Here is a 16261-nt window from a genome sequence, read left to right on the forward strand (position 1 = left end):
TGATTTGTCTTTCCAATGTCCCTGTACCCAAGGGCTGCTTCTCCCAGCCATAAACCTTGGGTGGATGTGGGCTGGAGAGGTGAACTCGAGTTTCCCCGCTTGCTGTTGGGCTCTTCGCTGCCGAGTAGCCGTGGGGCTGACGGGCTGCACTGGCCAAGGCTCTGCGTTCGGGGTCCGCAGGCTGTTTTCCGGAGGGGGAGAGGAATCCTGGGCTCTGCAGCCGTAGCTCCTGCCTGTCCCGGACCCAGCCGTGCCCTGCCTGCAGCACCAGGCCCTCCCGCTCCCCTGGCATGTCTGCCGCAGGCTCCCTGCCCAGCCCAGCTGCTGGTCCCCCCCAAGCCCCCTCCCGCCCCTCTCCTGGGTTTTCGTGGGTGCAGCTCAGCCGCAGCCCTGTCTCCCCTCGGCTGGGTGCTGCTGGAGGGTTTGGCGTGGCTGCCCGGTGCTGTGGCCCGAGCCCCCCGCGGAGCTGAGACCCAGCGCTGCTGGGGAGGGGGGGCAGCAACCCCCCAGCCCCTGCTGCCCCCGGGAGTGAGCGAGGCCGGATGCTGCGCAGGGGCAGGAAAGGGCACAAACCCGCATCCGCTGCTCTGTGTCGCACGCTGTCCCCAACAGAGGGGGCAGTCCCTCGCTGCCTCGCCTTACCCAAGGGCTTGGCCAGTGGCAGCATAAAAAAAGGGGCCCTCGGGTTCATTTCTGCCCCCTGCGAAGCCAAGAGGGTGCCAGGATGCGGCCACTGGCCCCAGCGTCTGCCAGCCCGGGGGTGGTCGAGCCCCCGCCGCGGCTCCAATGCCCTGTGCGGGCAGCGAGGGTGCAGGGGGGGTGGTTCTGGGGATTTGGGACATTTTCTGCTCCTTCAGGGAAACCGGGCACTGCGCCAGCCTGGACCCCCCCCTCCCAGCGCATCCCCCAGCTCCCGGGGCGCCCGCAGCGAGCTGGCTGCAGTGCGTCGGGGATGCTCCTGTGGCTTTCGCCCCTTCCCGGGGAATCTGGAGGATGGAGAGGGGCAAAAAAGAGCCCCGGTTGTTTAAAAGCCGCCTGGAAATGCTTCTCCCATCTGCTGCCAGCGAGCAAGGCGGGACCCCCGCTGCGGCACGGCGCAAGCCCCCTCACCCCAAGCACCCTGAAAGCGCAGCTCCCAGAGCTCCCGGCCCGTGTTCTGGGGGTGCAGGGGTTTCCCCTCCCGCAGCGACTCGCCCCGTCTTCCCCATGGACGCCCGCGCCGAGGCCCCGCTCAGCCCCGCCATCGCCAGCTCCTCGCGCCCCGGGTCTTGGCCGGTGCAGAGCAGTGGAGCTGGGGCCGGCCGTGTCCCTGCGGGGCTGCTGGGGGCCGGGGGGTGCTCCCCACTGCACCGGCGTCTCCCCTCAAAGGTGTTTTGGGGCGTGAAACCACCCTGTGCCATGTTTGTGCCCTCCCCCGGGGCCACGCTACCCGGCTGCTTCGGCTGCGGGGTTACGGGTGCTCCCTAACCCCAAGGCATCTGGCTGGGGAAACTGAGGCACGGCACAACGCTCCCTGCCCCGCGCGTGGCCGCCCTTCCTTGGGCAGCTCTGCCGCGGGGGGCCCTGGGCGTAGGGGGAGGCACCCCCAAAATACGAGAAACCCAAGTGGGGTTTGGGGACCGGGGACACGTCCCTGGGGAGAAACCCAGCTACTGAAGGTGAAGGGCTCTGGAGCAGAGGCTCGCGCCGAGGGACCCTTTCTCCAGTGGCAAAACCGCAGCGGCGAGGCGGCAAAAAGTGCCGAGAGAGAGAGAGGAGACCCCAGCCCTCCCCCGAGCGGGAAAGCGGGAAGTGCCAACGAGCGGCAGCTCTGCCTCAGCGGGCGCGGAGTCGAGTGTGACAGCGGCCAAACCCCCGCACGGGTAAGAGCGGCCCCCAGGGAGCGCGAGCGACCAGAGCCGGCAAACAGAGCCGGCGCAGCAGCCCGGGAGCGGCGCAGCGGTTTGCGCAGCGGTTTGCGCAGCAGTTCGAGCGGGGAAGGCGACTGGCAGGGTGCAGCCGCCCCTGCTGGCAACTCAAGCAGGGGGCATCGCCTATCCAGGAGATATTCTAGCCATGGTTACCAGCCGTGGGAAAGCTGTTGCTCGAAGGAGTGTGGGGACCCAGACGGAGGCCCCCACGCAAGAACGCGGGTGTCCAGGTCTCTGGCTGCAGGGAGGGCCTGAGCCTGGCGCTCGTACCGGAGGACAGCAGAGACAGCGGCTGTGTTCGGTGCGAGCAGGTGAATGACCTGCTCAGCCTGGTGGCAGAGCTGAAGGAGGAAGTGGAGAGGCTGAGGAGCATCCGGGAGTGTGAGAGGGAGATCGACTGGTGGAGCCGCACCCTGCCCTCCCTGAGGCAGAGGCAGCAGGAGGCGGCTCCACAGAAAGCAGAGAACCCCCTACGCTCTTGCCACCGAGCAGAAAGAGGGGACCTAAGAGATGGGGGGGAATGGAAACGGGTTCCTGCTCGGGGTGGCAAGCGAATCTCCCCCCGGCCTCCCTCACCTGCCCAGTTGCCCTTAAGCAACAGATATGGGGCTCTGGAATATGAGGGACTGGCCACAGAGGATGTGGGTGAAGGTGAAGCTCCATCCAGGGGGTTGCCTAGAACGAGTCAGACAGCCCCACGTATTACAACTGCCTCAACTAAGAAAAAAAGGAGGGTCATTGTCATAGGTGATTCCCTTCTGAGGGGAACAGAGGGCCCGATCTGCCGACCGGACCCATCCCACAGGGAAGTCTGCTGGCTCCCTGGGGCCCGGGTTAGGGATGTTGCGAAGAGACTCCCTGGTCTGGTGCAGCCTTCTGATTACTACCCCCTCTTGGTAATGCAGGTTGGCGGGGACGAGATCGCAGAAAGAAGTCCCAAGGCCATCAAAAGGGACTTCAGGGCACTGGGGCGACTGGTTGAGGGATCAGGGGCGCAGGTGGTGTTTTCCTCCATCCCATCAGTGGCAGGGAACAGCACTGAAAGGGGCAGGAAAACTCACCTGGTTAACAGGTGGCTCAGGGACTGGTGCCATCAGTCAAATTTTGGCTTCTTTGATCATGGGGAGGTGCACACAGCACCGGGCCTGCTGGCGACAGGTGGAACTCAGCTATCTCAAAGGGGAAAAAGAATTCTTGGCCACGAGCTGGCCCCGGGGCTCATTGAGAGGGCTTTAAACTAGGTTCGAAGGGGGGAGGGGATATTGCCCAGCTCACTAGGGATGAGCCTAGGCTTGGCGTGCCAAGGCCAGGCATGAGATTGACAGCCCAGCTCAAGTGTGTTTACACCAATGCACGTAGCATGGGCAATAAACAGGAGGAGCTGGAAGCCATTATACAGCAGGACGGCTACGACTTGGTCGCCATCACAGAAACGTGGTGGGACAACTGGCATGACTGGCATGCTGTCATGGATGGCTACAGACTCTTTAGGAGAGACAGACCAACAAGGAGAGGTGGTGGAGTTGCTCTACATGTGAGGGAGCAACTGCAATGCATTGAGCTTGGCCTGGGGGCAAATGAGGAACAAGTTGAAAGCTTGTGGGTTAGAATTAAGGGACAGGCTCATACAGGTGACATTGTGGTGGGTGTGTTCTACAGGCCACCTGAGCAGGAGGAGGAGGTTGATGAGGCCTTCTACAGGCAGCTGCAAGCAGCCTCACAGTCACAGGCCCTGGTTCTCATGGGGGACTTCAACCACCCTGACATCAGCTGGGAAGACCATACAGCTAGGCAGGCGCAATCCAGGAGGTTCCTACAGAGCATCGATGATAACTTTCTGATGCAAGTGGTGGAGGAACCAACAAGGAAAGGCGCGCTGCTGGACCTTGTGTTAACAAACAAGGAGGGACTGGTGGAGGATTTGAAGGTAGGAGGTAGACTTGGCTGCAGTGACCATGAAATGGTCGAGTTCAGGATCCTGCGTAGAGGAAGCAGGGCGATAAGCAGGATCAAAACCTTGGACCTCAGGAGGGCTGACTTTGCCCTCTTCAAGGAGCTACTGGGAGGTATCCTGTGGGCCAGGGCTCTCGAAGGCAGGGGGGTCCAAGAGTGCTGGTCGCTCTTTAGATGTCACTTCCTCCATGCTCAGGAGCGGTGCATCCCCCTGAGCAGGAAATCTAGCAAAGGAGGTAGGAGACCTGCATGGTTAAACAAGGAGCTTCTAGCAGAGATCAGGTGGAAGAGAAAGGTCCATGGAATGTGGAAAGAGGGGCAGGCCACTTGGGAAGAATACAGGAATGTTGTCAGAGAATGCAGGGATGCGACGAGGAAGGCCAAGGCCCACCTGGAATTGAAGCTGGTAAGGGATGTCAAAAACAACAAGAAAGGCTTCTTCAACTACATCAGCAGCAAAAGGAAGGCTAGGGATAATGTGGGGCCGCTGCTGAATGAGGCGGGTGTCCTGGTGACGGAGGATGCGGAGAAGGCAGAGCTACTGAACGCCTTCTGTGCTTCAGTCTTCAGTGCCAAGGCGGGCCCTCAGGAATCCCAGGGCCCGGAGGTAAGAGAGGAAGCCTACAAAGAGAACGACTTTCCCTTGGTCGAGGAGGACTGTGTGAGGGATCGCTTAAGCGATCTGGAAGTCCACAAATCCATGGGCCCTGATGGAATGCACCCACGAGTGCTGAGGGAGCTGGCAGATGTCATTGCTGAGCCACTCTCCATCATCTTTGAGAGGTCCTGGAGGAAGGAGAGGTGCCCGAGGACTGGAGAAAGGCCAGTGTCACTCCAATCTTCAAAAAGGGCAAGAAGGAGGACCCAGGAAACTACAGGCCGGTCAGCCTCACCTCCATCCTGGGAAAGGTGATGGAGCAGCTTATCCTGGAGGTCATCAACAAGCAAGTGGAGGAAAAGAAGGTTATCAGGAGTAGTCAGCATGGATTCACCAAAGGGAAATCATGCCTGACCAATCTGATAGCTTTCTACGATGACATGACTGACTGGGTAGATGAGGGGAGAGCCGTGGATGTAGTCTACCTCGGCTTCAGCAAGGCTTTGGACACGGTCTCCCATCACATCCTCCTAGGGAAGCTCAGGCAGTGTGGGCTGGACGAGTGGTCGATGAGGTGGATTGAGAACTGGCTGAATGGCAGAGCTCAGGGGGTTGTCATCAGCAGCGCTGAGTCTGGTTGGAGGCCGGTAACCAGTGGTGTGCCCCAGGGGTCAGTACTGGGCCCAGCCTTGTTTAACTTCTTCATCAGTGACCTGGATGAAGAGTTAGAGCGTACCCTCAGCAAGTTTGCTGATGACACCAAACTGGGAGGTGTGGTAGATACACGAGCAGGCTGTGCTGCCATCCAGCGTGACCTGGACAGGCTGGAGGGTTGGGCAGAGAGGAACCTGATGAGGTTCAACAAAGGCAAATGCAGGGTCCTGCACCTGGGGAGGATCAACCCCAGGCACCAGTACAGGTTGGGGCGGCCCTGCTGGAGAGCAGCTCTGCGGAGAGGGACTGGGAGTGCTGGGGGATGACAGGGTGACCTTGAGCCAGCAGCGTGCCCTGGGTGCCAAGAAGGCCAATGGGATCCTGGGGTGCATTAGGAGGAGTGTGGCTAATTGGGGCGCCCTCGTTAGCAGCGCTAATGTGGAGCGGGGCGCTGATTGCCCCGGCTGCGAGGGGGGTGGGATTTGGGGGGGCTGGGGGGGTCGCGACCCCCCTGCTGTGGCCCCACCGGCACTTTGGAGGGGGGAGGCACACCCGGACTGCGGGGAGGGGGGCGGAGCGTGCGTGGTGCCCGGGAGGGGAGGGGCGGGACGCGGGGGGGGGGAGGGGCGATGGCGGCTCTGGAGGGGAGGGGGCGAGCAGCCAATAGGCGACGCGGCAGTGACGTCATGCGCAGCCATTGGCCGAGGCGCCGCCGCTCGGCGCGTGCGTTCTCAGCCCGGGTCGGCGTCACGCGAGACGTGGGGTGGGGGGAGGGGAGGGGGAACACCCGCGCCGTGACGGGCTCCCACGGTGCCACCCAGCCGGGGGGGGGCCCCCAGGGGGGGTTGTGCTGTGACCCCCTGCCGCGCGCAGGCCTCGCGGCTGAGCACCGCCCCGCTCGTGACACGCGTGGGCTGCGGGGGGGGGACCCCGGAAGGTGCCCCTGGTGCTCCCCGCACCCCGCCTGCTGCAGCGCGGGGGGGGGCTGGGGGGGTCCCCGCCCCTGGGCGCAGCGCGGGGGGTGGGGTGGGGGTGTGTCCCCGCGGGGGGGCGGTGTCGCGCGGTGGGGGCGGGGCGGGGGAGGGGCGGAGCCGCCACTATAAAGCGGCGGGGGGGGGGGGGGCGCGGTGGCGCGTCTCCTCCCGGCGGTGTGGAGCGATGCGGAGCGGAGCGGGTTGCGGTACCACCGGCAGCGGCGGCTCTGCGGGGCCGGTGAGCGCCGGGGGGGCTCGGGACCGGGGGGGGCTCCGTGCCACCGCAGCCCCCTGACACCCGCCCCCCCGGGCTCCTCTCTCCGCAGGTTTCGGCCACCCCCCGGACCCCCTCCGCTGGCTCTGCCCGCTCCTCCGCATCTCTTCCCCCCGTCCCGGTTTATTTTCCTGTTTTTGTTGGTTGCTTGGTTGGGCTTTTTCCTACCCCGCACCCTTCCCTTGTTTCTCCCTCCCCCCCTCTCGCAGCAAGATGGTGCAGAAGAAATCTGAGATCCCCGGTTTCCACCGCTCCTTCAAGGTAAGGGGGTGCTCCTCGCCCCCGTGATGCTCCGGAGGGGTGGGAGGAGGGTGCGGGGTTGGGGTGCGGGTCCGCGGCGGCCGGATCCTGCGTTCTGCAGCGCTCTGCGCCGCATCCCCTGCCCGGAGTGTGGGGGGGCACGGACACACATCAGCGACCTCCCCCCTTCCCCCCCCCTCCCCCCCGAGGAGGGAGGGGAGCGCCGCGCCCGGGGTGCTGCCACCCAACCTGGGCCGCAGGACCCCCCTGTCCCCCCGCGCCGGGGGTCGGGGTGCTCCTCGAGGGGGGGGTCAGGCACCTTCCCCCCCCCCCCGCAGCAAGGCTTTGCTCACCCCGCTGCAGCTCCCACGGGTGCCCCCCGTGGGGTGGGCGAGTGGGTGGGCGGCGTGTGTCCCGTCCCCCCCGCCCCCAGCTGCACCCATTCACCGCACGTCTGCGAGCAGGGGGTGGGGGACTGCCGGGCCCAGCCCGGGACCTGTTGTGCGAGGGCCAGATCCTGGCAGGGGGGGCTGCGGCCGGGGCACCAGGACCCCCGTCCCTCCTGGCCGCTGTCATGCGAGGGGGGTGAGAGGGGGGGGTCTGGGTCCCCCAAACGCTGGCTCTCGTCAGCCGGGCACCTTCGTGGGAGCTTTATTTAGTTTGGCTCCCCGTGCTGCGAGGGATGCTGGGAGCTCACCCGAAACCTGCCCGGCTTATTTTAGCTGACACCTAATCCTGCTTTGAGTACTTGTGGCTGGGGTTTGGGCCCCCGCTCCATCTCCCCCACCCCGGGTGGTTGGGGACCAGGCCGGGGGGGACACGGGGGACACCTTGGATGCGCTGCTGGAATCGCCGTGCAGCGTCTGCCCTGTGTGTCCCATCCCCCAAACCTTTTGTGCGCCGGTGCTGCGGCAGCGGGCAGGGCCCCCTGTCCCCCGTGTACCCCCCTGGTGCCCCCCCCGGGAGACCTCATCCTGCCCGCGGTGCAGGGACTTGGGCTCGAGCCGCTCATCCCCGGGGAGCGGGGGGCTGGAGGGTGACACCGCACTCCGCAAACCCTGATACTGTCTTTTTTTAGGGGGGTGGGGGGGGAAATCTGGCCAAACGGTGCGCAGGAGCGTTTTCAGGCATCAGGAGTGGTGCTTTTTCGGGGGGGGATGCTCCTGGCATCCCCGCACCGCGGTGGTGACCCCCTGGCCCCCCGAGAGCCGCCCCGGCAGCAAACAGGCGCTTTCGGGCTGTTTCTGGTGGTGGTGGCCGGGGCTGGCTGCTCCCGCGCCGCGCTGGGGCTGGCAGCCGGCCCGGGCACCGGGGCACCGGGGCGGGTTGGGGAACGCCGCCGGGAGCTGCTGCCTCCACCCAAACAGATTTTGTAACCCCACGGAGGATGGGGCCCCTTCGCCCTGCGGCCGGGTGCCCCCGGCACTGCCCCGTCCCACGGTGGGGTGGCTGGGGGGGGGCTGAAGTTCCCCATGTCCCCTTTGGGGTGCTGTGGCCGGAGGCGCTGGGTTTGGGGTGAGGAAGGCAGTGGTTCCCACACCCATCACGCATGAGGGGTGCAGGGAGGGTTGGGAGCGGGGCCCGATCCTGCCAGGTCATGGGCGTCACGCAGCCACGGGCACGGCGTTCACCGGAGCGGCGCTGAGCGGGCTCTGGCCCCCCATGACCTTGCGGGGAGGCGGGAGGATGCGGTGCAGTGGCTCCGGAGCCCGTCCTGCCCTGTGGTTTTTCTTCCTCCCCCCCTCGCTGTAGTTCAGGTCAGGGTGGATATTCGGGGCTGGGTTGGTACGCGCAGCCCCAGTCCCTCTCATCATCGCCCGCGTGCTGGCCTGGGGCTGCTGGCGCGGAGACATGACCCTGCGGCAACATCCCCGGCAGGAGACGTGGTCAAACCCTTCCTTCTCCTCCTCCTCCTCTTCCCACGGCTCTGCCGCATCCCTCTGGCAGCAGTGCCGTGAGCCGGTGCCCTGCACGAGCAGAGCGTGTGCCAAGGCCAGCGGCGTGCCCGGCTGCATGCACAGACCGGGCGGGCGGCGACGGCTGGTCTGGCAGCTGCCGTCTCACTCCTGTTCTTGGCCCCTGCAGGGACAAAACCCCTTTGACCTGGCGTTTGACCTGGAGCTCGACCAGTCCAACGACCCAGAGCCTGTCTTCGAGTGCCCATCCCGTCCCGGTGAGCTGCGGGTGTCTGCCCGGGGGGGTCCCCTCACCCTGGACCCTGGGATGTCAGCCCTCTGCGTTCCCCTGAAGGCGTTGGGGGGCTGCCCCGGGGGTGGCGATGCTGGGGGGAGCGCAGGGTGGCCGGGGGTGACTCACGCCGGTGGCTTTGCTCTGGCGCAGACGTGCCTTTGAGTCAGCCCATCGACATCCCCAACGCCAAGAAAAGGAAGAAGAAGAAGCGCTGTAGAGCCACCGACAGCTTCTCCGGCAGGTTCGAAGGTGAGCGGGGCTGCCCAGGGACCCCAGGGGTCCCCCCGGGCTGCGCCAGGGCTGGGGCCCTCCTGGTGTCCCCAGGCTCGGGGACAGCTGTGGTGTCCCGTGCCGCGGTGGGGTCGGCAGCTCAGGCATCCTCTCCCCTGCCAGATGTTTACCGGCTGCAGAAGGAGGTGCTGGGAGAAGGGGCCCACAGCAGAGTCCAGTCCTGTGTTAACCTCATCACCAACAAGGAATACGCAGTGAAGGTAAAGCTCCGCGGCTTGGGGCTGCAGAGCTGGCTCCTGCCCACCCCCTGCCTCAGTTTCCCCTTCTGCCCTCCACATCTTGGGCTCCCTGGCTCTCCTGGGCTGTCCGGAGCTGGCACAGGACGACGGTTTCACGGGGTAAAGGGGATGGAGAGGGGCAGGAGCGGGGCAGGGCCAGGCCATACAGGTGGCACGCTGTCCTCTGCCACCGCCCAGCTGCAGGACCTTGGTCAACCCTCTTAGCCACGCTCCTCTCCCTGTAAATTAGGGCAGACGCGAGATTAAATTAACGCTTGCACTGCATCTAGGGACTTGGGGCAAGCAGGGGCATGTGGTACGGCAGGGTGGCCAGCCCCGGGGAGGTCTCCATGCCCCCGCGAGCACTGGAGGGGTCGGGGTGAGCCAGCTGCTTTTGGGGTCGGAGATGGTGGTGCCGCGTCCCTGCACCCCACAGGCTCCCAGTCACGGCGTGGGGGGGCTGGGACAGGCCCTGTGTCCAAACGCAAGGGGCACTTGGCTTCCCCTGTTACCCCGGGGTGCTTTTGGGTGCCCAGGTGGGGAAACTGAGGCAGGGGGAGGGCTGCATGGCGGCTGGGTGCTCAGTGTGCCCCAAAGGGCTGGGGGTCAGTGGGACCACCCAGCTCTCCCCTGCGGGTGGGGACCCCCTGCTTACCTCATGGCATGTCCACCAGGCACCCACTGTGCCAGCGCCCGGCGGGGCGAAGGGCCGTGCTCTGCTGCCGGGGCGGCTGCGCCGGGGCTCGGCCGCGGAGCTCGTCTTGGCCGCGGGCCCCGGCAGGGAACGGCTTGGCCCCGCCGCTGGGAACAGCCTGTTCTGCTGCCTTAACCCCTTCGGGCACCCCCTGCCTGCCTCTGCCCGGCCCCGGGGGGTCCCCAGCGCCGGCTGGGTTGGGGCGCGGTGGTTGCCGGCCCCAGTCCCTCCCCGGCAGCGGTGCCTCTCCCTGAGTCTTGCCCACTTTGCCTTGCAGATCATCGAAAAGCGCCAGGACAACGTCCGCAGCAGGGTCTTCCGGGAGGTGGAGATGCTGTATCAGTGCCAGGGACACAGGTACCGCAGGGCAGCCCGCCGTCCCTGTCCCCCCACTGTGGCATAGGGCGCGGGCTGAGACCGGCTGACGCTCGCGACACCCATGGAGGGGCAGGCAGGCCGCCCCTCCTGCGCGGCTCTCCCTCCGCGTGGCCTCGCCGGGAGCATCCCCAAGGCGACGTGGAGCCGCTTGCCATGACGACGGGGGCCGCGGCGGCCGAGTTGGAGCTGGTGTCGAGGGGCGAGCCGAGCTGCCGCCGCGGCGTTCGCCATCCTGCCGCGGAGAGCTGCTGAGCGGGGCTCTTTCTGGAGCGGGGCGAGCGAGCCAGGAGGGTCTGCGAGCAATTAGGGAGCGGGGCCCGGCGCTGGAAGCCCCTCTCCCCGCTGGAATGTGGCCGGGGCCCCAGCCCGCGTGGTTTCAGTCGCTGGAAACCCGATGTTCTCCTCCGTTGGCCCTCCCCCGGGGAGCCGTGCGGGGGTGGGGGGCTGCGGGGAGTGGGGGGAGCCCGCAATCTTTTTGGGGGGGGTGCTGGGCTGACGGTGCCGTCCCCGCAGGAACATCCTGGAGCTGATCGAGTTCTTCGAGGAGGAGGAGAGGTTTTACCTGGTGTTTGAGAAGATGAGAGGAGGTGAGTGCGGTGCCAGGGCGGGGGGAGCGGGGGCGGCGGGAGCCCCCCCAACACCCACAAGCCCCCACTCTGCTCTCGCCCGGCCGCAGGCTCCGTCCTGACCCACATCCAACGGAAATGCCACTTCAACGAGCTGGAGGCCAGCATGGTGGTGCGGGACATCGCCAGCGCCCTGCACTTTTTGCACAGCAAAGGTGAGCCGAGCCACCCCGGGGTGCAGCCGTGCCCCCCCCAGCCGGGGGGTGCTGCCTCCCCCTCCTGCCCGGGGAGCAGGGGCCGGTGCCGGCCGCGGGCGCGCAGGGTCAGGCCCGGCTGCGTCGGGTTTTTGCGGTGCGGAGCCTGCTCCTCCGGTTTGGCCGGGACTCGGGGCCAGCAGCAATTTTTGCCCTTCGCCATGACGCGGGCAGTGATTTGGGGTGGGGAGGGAGGGGTCCCTGCGCCGCCCCCAGACCTTCTGTTGTGGAAATCTTAGGGGGAGGGGGGGAGCACAGGCTTTTCCACCCATCGTCTCTTTTCCCCCCTCCCGGGAATTGCTCACAGGGATGTAAAACCGGAAAATATTCTGTGCGAGTGCCCGGACCAGGTGAGCGGGGAGCAGGGGGTGCTGCCGAGGCTGGGGGGGGGGCCCTGGGTCCCCGCGGGAGATGCTGCTGCGGTAGCTGGGGCGCGAACGCGGGGCTGAGGGTCTCTGGGGGCTTCCGGGGGGGTCACTGGCCACTGCTCCCCCCTCCCCAGGTCTCCCCGGTGAAGATCTGCGACTTCGACCTGGCAAGCGGCATCAAACTCAACGGCGATTGCTCCCCCATTTCCACCCCAGAGCTGCTCACGCCAGTAAGTGTGCAGACCATGGGGCAGGGGGGGGTATAATGTCGATGGGGGGGTCCTGGGTTGGGGGGGGGGGGGGGTGTGTGGAATGTCCATGGAGGGGGGAATGTCCCTGGAGGGGCCCCCCCAGGCTTTGGGGCTGTGTGCAGCCCCCCGCTGCTTGTCGGTCCCATCGCTGCAGGACCCCCCCTCGGCGGCGGCGGGCGAGATGCGGTTCCGTAACGCAGGGGGGCTGGGCGGTGCAGGGGGGGCTGGCGCAGAGCCCGGGCTGCCGTGAGCCTAAGCAACAGCCGGCCCCGGCGGAGGCGGCTGCGCGGAGTCTGCGCTTTCGGGGAGAAGTGGGTCAGGCGAGGGGCTGGGGGGGCCACCATGATCCCCCCCCTCCACTCCGGTTACGGATGAGAGGGGGCTGGGGCTGCTTGCGTGCTTCTGGGGTGCCCCTGCGTTGCAAGGAGCTGTCTCACATTTGGGGGGGGCACATACCAAGCCTGCCCCCCCCCTGCAGAAAGCCCTGCTCCCCTTATCACCAGCAGCAGGGCCCCCCTGCGCAGGGTGTTGCCCTGCACCCCGCTGTTTTTGGGGTGCTCACAGCGGTTTTGGGGTGCTCACTTGCTGGGGGGGGAAGAGCCTGGCCAACGCAGGGTGCCCAACAGCAGAGGTGGGGGCCAAAACACCCCCCCCTCCTCCTTCCTCTGTGTTTCCCCTCCGCCAGGGGGAGGACCTGAATTTCTGAGGTGTCCCGAGTTTCCCCGTTCTCAGCAGCGGGGGCAGAGGGGGGTGGGTGCTGCGGTCCCTGCCAGGTGGAAGCCCATGCAGGGTGCTGCGGGTTGGGCTTGCGTGGGTTTTTTTCTTCTTCTTGAGGTGGCATCAGCTGCCGGGCTGTTGAGGCCTCTCGTTATGTTACGGGGTGATTATCTGCTGGCTGCAGCTCTGCTCTCCCTTGGTCACGAGGCCGTGCGGGCTGTGGGTCGGGTCACGTGTGCTGGAAAGCCTCAGAGCCCCGGGAGCCGTGGGGGAATCGTGGGGGAACGGACCACTGGCTCTCGCCTCGCGCCAGCGTTAACTCCTCCGGCACCGGATCCGGCGCCCGCCGCGGCGGCCCTGCCCGCTGCCATGTCCTGGGTGATGGGACGGACGCTGCCCCGCTGAGCCATCCCCCTGGTGGCAGTGCTGGGGGGGGGTCCGGGGGGGGCTGTTGCACCCCTTTAGGGTTTTATTTTTTTTTGGGGTGGCAGGGCTGTGACATCCCCTGCGTGGCGACGGGAAACCTGGCTGGGATGATCTACCCTGCCAGGACCAAATCTGGGAAGCGGCCGTGTTTGCACCCTCATTTTGGAGGGGGTAGCCCCTTAGTTCTGGCAGACACCCCCCCCCCCCCGTCTCTCAGCTCTGCCCCATTGCTCCCCTGTCCTTTGGGGCTCACCCCCGCCTCTCCCCGCAGTGCAGCTCCGCCGAGTACATGGCCCCAGAGGTGGTGGAAGCTGTCAAGAATGAGGAGGCACCCATCTACGACAAGCGCTGCGACCTGTGGAGCCTGGGCGTCACCCTGTACATCATGCTGAGCGGGTACCCCCCCTTCGTGGGCCACTGCGGCTTCAACTGTGGCTGGGCCCACGGCCAGGCGTGTTACATGTGCCAGGTGCGTGGCGGACCCCGGCAGCGCCGAAACCCGCCGCTGGTTTGGAGCACCCCCTCCCAGCTCAGCCCCTTTTTTATTTCCCCCCCCCCACCCAGGATATGCTCTTCGAGAGCATCCAGGAAGGGAAGTACGAGTTTCCCGACAAGGACTGGGCGCACATCTCCTCTGGGGCCAAAGATCTTATTTCCAGGCTGCTAGTGCGAGATGCCAAGAAGCGGCTCAGCGCGGCCCAGGTCCTGGAGCACCCCTGGGTGCAGGGGGTGAGTGCTGCTGCCCCCACCTCCCCCCCCTCCACTCCCGAATGCCGGGGTGGGGGGACACCCCATTGCGGGGTGCTCGGCTCTGACCCGGCTGCATTTCATTGCAGTGTGCCCGGATAACACCCTGCCGACCCCTATATCATCTTGCAGAGGTGAGCGTGGGTGGCCCTGGGCTGGGGGACACACACACAAGTCCCAGCCCCTCAAATCCTGGCTCTTCTCCCCAGTGAGCCGCTCTCGGCTCTGCTTGGCTGCGGCTCTCGCTGTCTGGGCAGCGGTTGCAGCACGTGATTCGGGCTGGAGCCGTGTTTTTGGTGCCTGACCCATCTGGCATGGCACACGAGCGAGGGGACACCCCGATATTTGCCCCCCAACCTCCCTCCAGCCCCCTGCATCTCACCCTGCGCCCCTGCCTCCCTGCAGGAACAGCAGTGCCAAAGAGCTCACCGCCGTCGTCGTCAACTGCCAGCTGACACAGCACAACAAGGATGAGGAGGAGGAGGCGGAGGAGGAAGCACGGCCCATCATCATCAAAGCTACCTCACGGGCCATGCAGCTCTACCCGCCCTCCGAGTCCCAGCTGGCCAAGCGGCGGCAGAAGAGCAACCTGGTCAAGGCGGTGGCTGCTGGGCAGCACCTGGTAGCCCCCGTGGTCCTGGTGGCTGACCAAGCCTGAGCTGCACCCCTCGGACCTGCTGTACCCCATGTCCCCGCCATCCTCCTTTCTTCCCTCCTTCCCCAACCCCCCACCGTTTCTGGCTAGTGACAAGATTAGGACTCGTCCCTGTGGCTGGTTTCCAAGGTTTTGCTGATCTTGTAGATCTGGGGTTGGGAGGGTTTGTTGAAGATCTGTTTTTTAAGGTATTAAAACAAGTGTGAGGTTGCTTCACCCAGGACACGCTCAAGGACATCCGACTGACACATGGACTTTTGTTTCCCCGGCTCTTGGTTTCTCCTCTGACATTTTTTCCTCCCTCCCTGACACCAAAGGACTCTTTGTATCCGCGGCCGCTTTGCCGAGTTCAGCTCGTTTCATACTGTGAACAAAAGGCCCTCGGTCGCGTTTTCGGCAACGGGAGTCGCATTTTAACCTCGTCCCTCCCTTCGGAGCTGCGGGTCTTTCTCCGATGTTGGGGTCGATCCCACAAACCCCCCCTCCCGGGGGTCTGGGAGGCATCTCCCGGGCACAGGGACCCCTGCCGTGCCCTGTTTGGGGACATCCCCGGCTGCTCTTCGAGGGGCCGCGGTGGGCAGGGAGCAGCTCGGGCCAGGGAGAGACGGTGCCAGCGAGGGAGCAGCTCCCTGTCCCACCGAGCCGCCCTCTCTCCTCAGCAGCCTGCTTTCAGAATAAGCTATTCACCCCTTTTTTTTTCTTTTTTTTTTTTAATTGTTGATTTTAAACTGCTAGCTGTCCTTTTCTGCAGGGTATGGAGAAGTGTCGTCTTTTCCTCCCGCGCTCCGGCCGGCGGCTCCCCGGGGGTAAGGTCAGAGCCGGGGGGATGCTCAGGCGCCTGGGGCCGTGCTCTTGCGCTGGGTCGGGCGTTGCACCCCTGTTTGTGGAGGGGGGGGCTCACCAGTGGCTCGTGGAGGTGCAGGGCAGGATGAGGTCTCCAGGGCGGCTGGAGCAGCCAGAAAATAATACCCCTGCAGGAATAGCGGGGTGCTCTATGGGAAGGGAAGGACCCCCCTTTAAAGAGCGCTGGGACTCGTTGCAGGGCAGTGTGACCTGGCGTGGCTTTGGGCTGGTCCCGAGGCTGCCGTGGCCGGAGGGTCTGAGGGTGCCGAGTGTCCCAGGACGTGCTGGTGGGCGAGCGGCCGGGCTGGCGGCAGCACCCGAGGGCCACAGCACTGGGAAGCAGCTTGGGAAGGGCTCGGGATGTGGGGCCGGAGGGTTTGGGGTCGCAGCGGCAGCGCCTGGGCAGTGGAGGGTCGGACAGGTGGCTGGGGAGAGTTGGGCATGCGTGTTCATGTGTGTTCATGCATGTGTGCATGGAGTCACGCTTTCCTCGGAGCTTGCTTTGGGGAAGGGAGCGAATGCTTGCGGGGGAGGGCCTGGGGGTGCTGAACTGGGACGAGGCCCTTGGCTGGTTTCTGCGGAGCGGGGCCGGATCCGTCCGGGTGAGCCAGCAGCGCCCGTGCTGGGGGCCGGGCTGGCCTCCAGCTCCTCCGAACCCCCCCTGGCACCACGCCGGAGCGGCAAAGCCCCGCTGCCCGCCGGGTGTCGTGCCACCGAGCTGTGCCCGCCGCCGTCCCCGTGCCTCACTGGGAGGGAGGGTGCCCCTTCGTTAGCAATCTCCTCTCCCTTCCAGCTGAACGCTTTGAGCTTTATACTTTGAAAAAGCAGCCTCGGCCCATCGCGTGCACAGGGGAAGGCTTTGGGAGCTTGCTGTGAGCCGGGGAAGAGACTCGCCCCGGGCCTTCAGCTGAGGACAGTCACTGTCTCTGAAAGCCAAACAAAGTTCTCCTTTTTATTTGAAGACTGCTGACAGCAAAACTATGCAATATACGTTGTTTTTTGTTTCAGGGAGGTGTGTGTGAGTTAGCTTGGGAGATGGTGATCTTGGGTGTTGATGGAG

At 65.6% G+C, this 16261-nt stretch overlaps 2 protein-coding genes across 2 annotated transcripts; both read left to right on the plus strand.

Moving 5' to 3' along the window:
- The first annotated feature begins 6240 nt into the window (after positions 1 to 6240).
- LOC142364491 (MAP kinase-interacting serine/threonine-protein kinase 2-like) lies at positions 6241 to 14364 on the plus strand. The gene is given in 15 exon segments (XM_075444087.1): positions 6241 to 6327; positions 6416 to 6624; positions 8689 to 8776; positions 8944 to 9042; positions 9187 to 9284; positions 10274 to 10353; positions 10888 to 10961; positions 11051 to 11153; positions 11487 to 11544; positions 11697 to 11792; positions 13228 to 13425; positions 13521 to 13689; positions 13793 to 13821; positions 13824 to 13837; positions 14109 to 14364. Coding segments are annotated over 14 exon segments (1407 nt in total). The 5' UTR covers positions 6241 to 6327; positions 6416 to 6576; the 3' UTR covers positions 14362 to 14364.
- Positions 14365 to 15112: 748 nt separating this feature from the next.
- On the plus strand, positions 15113 to 16021 carry LOC142364490 (uncharacterized). The gene has a single exon (XM_075444086.1). It carries the CDS (start codon positions 15113 to 15115, stop codon positions 16019 to 16021), a length of 909 nt encoding a protein of 302 aa, XP_075300201.1.
- The last annotated feature ends 240 nt before the right edge of the window (positions 16022 to 16261 follow it).

The sequence above is a fragment of the Opisthocomus hoazin genome, chromosome 27 (genome assembly GCF_030867145.1).
Source record: "Opisthocomus hoazin isolate bOpiHoa1 chromosome 27, bOpiHoa1.hap1, whole genome shotgun sequence".
In the NCBI taxonomy this organism is placed as follows: domain Eukaryota; kingdom Metazoa; phylum Chordata; class Aves; order Opisthocomiformes; family Opisthocomidae; genus Opisthocomus; species Opisthocomus hoazin.

What these genes read in the sequence shown, in the direction of transcription:
- LOC142364490 (XM_075444086.1), top strand. Translation starts at nt 15,113, where the DNA reads ATGGAGAAGTGTCGTCTTTTCCTCCCGCGCTCCGGCCGGCGGCTCCCC.